The 4,758-nt window shown below is 42.6% G+C and overlaps 1 protein-coding gene across 1 annotated transcript in view; it reads left to right on the forward strand.

Moving 5' to 3' along the window:
• LOC107752698 (bifunctional glutamate/proline--tRNA ligase-like) overlaps window positions 1–4,758 on the forward strand; it is a 26,778-nt gene that overhangs the window by 2,745 nt on the left and 19,275 nt on the right. Inside the window, exons 2-8 of the mRNA XM_016568722.1 lie at window positions 1,602–1,686; window positions 1,771–1,870; window positions 1,959–2,063; window positions 2,099–2,291; window positions 2,379–2,550; window positions 2,647–2,880; window positions 2,974–3,058. Coding sequence (XP_016424208.1) covers window positions 1,602–1,686; window positions 1,771–1,870; window positions 1,959–2,063; window positions 2,099–2,291; window positions 2,379–2,550; window positions 2,647–2,880; window positions 2,974–3,058 — 974 coding nt within the window. The remainder of the gene's footprint in view (window positions 1–1,601; window positions 1,687–1,770; window positions 1,871–1,958; window positions 2,064–2,098; window positions 2,292–2,378; window positions 2,551–2,646; window positions 2,881–2,973; window positions 3,059–4,758) is intronic.

The raw sequence follows: 4,758 nt of genomic DNA on the forward strand, positions 1-4,758 counted from the left end.
GGTGAGTCTCGTGAAAACCAATGTTTGTTAACAGGAGCAAAGGAAGCAAAGTTTCCTTACTTTAGCAAAGGAAAACCATTCTCCTCATGGCTTATATCAAAATCCTCCGACATTCTTCTTGACAAATCCTCGTTTTGTACTTCTAATTAGTGACCGTTGTTTTGTTTTGATCTCTCCTCTGCGCTTCCGCGTGCATCACTTCTGAGCGGCGCATGCGCAAAGCTGACCTCATACGTCATCTGCCCGGAACTGCTTCCGTGTACAACAGTGAGCGCAAGCTACATTAAAGTGATTATTATGTTTTGAATATGAATATGAATATTTTTCTTTTTTTTGCAATTTCTATAAATTGCATTTCTTTTTAATTCTTGCCAGTGTTTAACCATTCAGCGCTCACGCACTCTCCTGGAGACTGAGCACTCATGCACACTCACAGCGCACACACATAATGCCAGGTTCACAATCACATTACTCCGTTTGCAGTGCTATTTTTTCCGCGCTCATGTTAACAGATTAAAGCGTTCACTGCACACGGTTGCGGTCCGGCAGTGCGTGTGAAAGCACAGTCTGTGCTGCTTCCCCTCTCACAAGAGTCACCTAAGAGAGGAATTCACCACATTTTCAAAAATGAAATTCAGGCCCTGAATAAATGTCTAAAAATCCTGATTGGAGTATCACCCTTTACAGTTCCGAATGATAATTCTGCCGGTAATTCTGATAAGCTGTCGGACAAGGGCCGGGGCCTGAGCGTCTCGGGCCTGGGCCGGGCTAGGGCCTAAATTTGAGGTCCGTGCAGGGCTCTGCCGCCTTTGTCTTGTCCACTTTTGTCTTCTCTTCCAAATTAACTGAATCATGACGTTCACTCATGGGCGATTCATATTCAAGCGCGAATGAGAACCGTTTTGCGGGGGATGCCAGGTGTTCGGAAAAAAAGAAAAGAATATTCGAATCTCAAAATTGAAAATCGAATGCCAATCCACTGAACGAATATTCGAATAATCGAATATTCTGGTCCAGCCCTACAAAAAATATACATTAACTTTATAGTTTCACTTCTATACATTTAGCTGACTAAAAAAATAAATGTTCATAAAGGTTTCTTCAGAGACACTGAACTAGATAATCCACATAAGGTTTGCAAAGTAAATAATAAGCAGAGAATCTAGATGGTCCAGTTTGAGCAGTTTATTTTGATTTAATGTGATCTTATAATGAAAGCACATCTGTTTTTGTTTCATTTTAGGTTGGGCTCTTTATATTTGTTTGTTTGACCTCGCCCTATTTTCACAAAAACACTGCACTGTATGTGCATAGTATTGTGACAGTTCGGTTACTCCAGTTTTAGGAGTATTTGTTGGCATGCTTTTTATTTATCCAAAGCATTAGGCAATATTGCACACACAACAGTGTAATTGAAGGTTATTTTTGCAGTAGTATATTAATGTATGTACAGTATACTATTAAGGGCTTTGGAAATAAATGGCCAAATGCAGGAACATGTCATTTTCATTTTAGAGTTGTTTGCATGACTTTGCATACAGCAGGTACAGTATTAGATTTGCATTGACGGTTTTCTCTGTAATTCACCTCTCTGCCTGCAGGGGCGCTGTTGACTGCTGAACATGTGAAGGGCAGTGTCAATCTCTCTGTGGAGGAGGGCAAAGACACCATGCTCCATGTCTCTGAGTAAGTATATTGCCTTGGATACATATTTATATGCATATACATTCTGTCTTATTTCCCATTGCTGCTATTCTGTCTCTCTTTCAGTCAGGTGCAGTTCAGTGACGTCAACTCCATCACGCGTTATCTTGCACGAGTGGCTCCAGCGTTGGGACTCTATGGTTCTAACATGATGGAGCAAACTGAGGTTAGATTTGGGAATCATATACTGTGTTTTCACTGGCTGTCTATAACAAATGACAACAATTTTATTGGTTTATGTTGACGACTTGCAGGTTGATCATTGGCTGGAGTTCAGTGCCCGTCGTCTCTGTGCTCAGTCAGATCTCTCTTCTGCTATGGGGGATCTGGATAAAGCTCTGGCACTGAGAACCTTCCTGGTGGGTCACAGTGTGGCTAACACCTTTTGCTACAGGTCATTTTGGAGGATGTGGCTATGCTACACATCAAACCGGACCAGTTCACCTACACAAGCGATCACTTTCCCGCAATCCTGCGCATGGGAGAGAAACTTCTACAGGAGGGCAAGGCCTACATAGATGACACTCCTCCAGATGTCATGAAACAAGAAAGAGAGCAAAGGGTCGAGTCTCGCAACCGGAACAACTGTGAGCATCACCAGTACTGATCTTATTACTTGTCTTCGTCGCAGGAAATGTGATTTGTTCTGAACATGTTGCCTATCTTAATAACAGCTGTGGAGAAGAACATGCAGATGTGGGAGGAGATGAAGAAAGGCACAGAGTTTGGCCAGACCTGCTGCATGAGAGCAAAGATCGACATGAATTCCAACAACGGCTGCCTGCGTGACCCCACACTCTTCCGCTGTAAGAACGCTCCTCATCCTCGCACCGGCAGCACTTACAAGTGAGTGAATATCACACATGTGGCGTGCTACAGAATGTTGCCAATGATAGCTTCCTCTAACCGATGTTCCTCTTGTTTTTCACTTCCTCCATCCAGAGTTTATCCCACATACGATTTTGCGTGCCCCATTGTGGACAGTGTTGAGGGGGTGACGCATGCTTTGCGTACCACTGAGTACCACGACAGAGACGAGCAGTTCTACTGGGTAATAGATGCCCTTGGTTTGCGTAAACCATACATCTGGGAGTACGCCCGACTCAATCTTAACAACACTGTGCTCTCCAAGAGGAAGCTCACTTGGTTTGTCGACCAGGGCTATGTGGATGGCTGGTTTGTATCCCCCTCGCTGTATTGACTTTATAGAAAAGAGCTCTTTTGGATTATATGGTTAAACTTCTCTCTCCTTATCTTTCCTTCCTGCAGGGATGACCCTCGTTTCCCAACAGTCAGAGGTGTGCTACGTAGAGGAATGACTGTTGAGGGACTCAAACAATTTATTGCTGCTCAGGTATGAGTTTTTTTCACGTTTAGAACGACTTTTGGGAAAGAATTAAAAATCCTTATGCAACAAGGTTGTGTTATACACTGGTTTTACCGTAGTAAGGGCTGTTCTTTGGCATGGCACTAGTGAATAAATCACACATTTTATAAACAGTACTGACAGCAATTTTGTGTTACCATAAACCGTTATGTTTAACCATTTTAATTAATTAATTATTATTATAAAAAAAATGCAAATTTTTCTGCTGTGTAAATTAGTCAGTCTTTTAATTTTTAATTTTTTTAATTAGCGCTGTGTGATTAATCGAAATCGTCATAAAATCGCGATTTGAGCTTGCGCGATTTCTAAATCGCTTTATAGCACGATTTTCCGCGCCCCCGACCTCCCGCAGTATGCTATCCGATCCTATCAGAATGCAGCGCGCCTAAATGGAGCACGAGAACAGAACAGACCGAGCGGGCATACAAACGTAACGCCAGGTTCACACACTCCGTCTGTGGTGCATATTTTTTCCGTGCCCATGTTAACAGATCAGAGCGTTCACACTGCATGCGATTACCTCTGCGTCTGGGCTGCTCTCAAAGGTCAGTCATTTGGGTTTAAGATAAATTAGAAGAAGTTTTATAAATAAATAGTTCTCAAAAGTCAGTTTGGTGCTTCATCCACAGGAATTGGTGAGTCACAGGCCAAGCCAAACTCCTACCCTCATCTGTGCCGCTGGTTTTCGTTCCTGAGCTCTCAGGTGCCGTTCACTTCAGTGGGCAGTAAATGGGCTAGCAAGATCTCTGCCATCAAAGCCACTGTGAGTATATTACCCACTGTAAATATGGTTGGCTATCTGACAGGCTATTGCGCATTTATGTGTTCTGTTGGAGGAAAAAAGTTTGACATTTATTTTTAGAGTTCAAATTAAAGTAAATCTGGCAAAATGTTGAACATTGAACATACCGTATGTTAATGAAGTTGTTAATTAGTCCCAAACTATGTTCTTAGCCTGTGGAGAAGGAAAAAAAGCAGGATTTGGGAAAGTTTGTGGAGCTCCCTGGTGCTGAGATGGGAAAAGTAGTGGTGCGTTTCCCTCCTGAGGCTAGTGGGTAAGTAGCGTTGTCTATACAATAAAGGTCAGTCACAATATACATAGTCTCTTATGTTCACCAAGGCTGCATTTATTTGGTCCAGAATGAAGTAATTTAAAGAATTTATCTTTACAACTCCTCAGATACCTGCACATCGGTCATGCCAAGGCAGCTCTACTCAACCAGCACTACCAGCTCAATTTCAAGGGCAAGCTCATCATGCGCTTTGATGATACCAATCCTGAGAAGGAGAAAGAGGACTTTGAGAAGGTATGCTATTTTGCCCCCTTTCATACAGAATTATGGTCTCTGTCCTCTATAAGTGACCCATTACCTCTATTAAAAAAAAAAAGCTAGGGGTTTCCTTTCACTAATTGTGACCGAAAACCATATTTTAACCAGCATCTCTGGGATAAGCACCAAGCCTCAATACATGTCTACAACATGCACAGTATCCAAATATCCTTTGGCCAAGCCAGGGGTAGGCAAGTTCGGTCCTAGAGAGCCGCAGTCCTGCAGAGTTCAGCTCCAACCCTGAAAAAAAAACTCACCTGCCTATAGCCTTAGTAATCCTGAAGACATTGATTAGCTTGTTCAGGTGTGTTTGATTAGGGTTGGAGCTGAACTCTG

Source organism: Sinocyclocheilus rhinocerous, unplaced genomic scaffold (assembly GCF_001515625.1).
Source record: "Sinocyclocheilus rhinocerous isolate Xijiao unplaced genomic scaffold, SAMN03320098_v1.1 scaffold6887, whole genome shotgun sequence".
Taxonomy (NCBI): Eukaryota; Metazoa; Chordata; class Actinopteri; order Cypriniformes; family Cyprinidae; genus Sinocyclocheilus; species Sinocyclocheilus rhinocerous.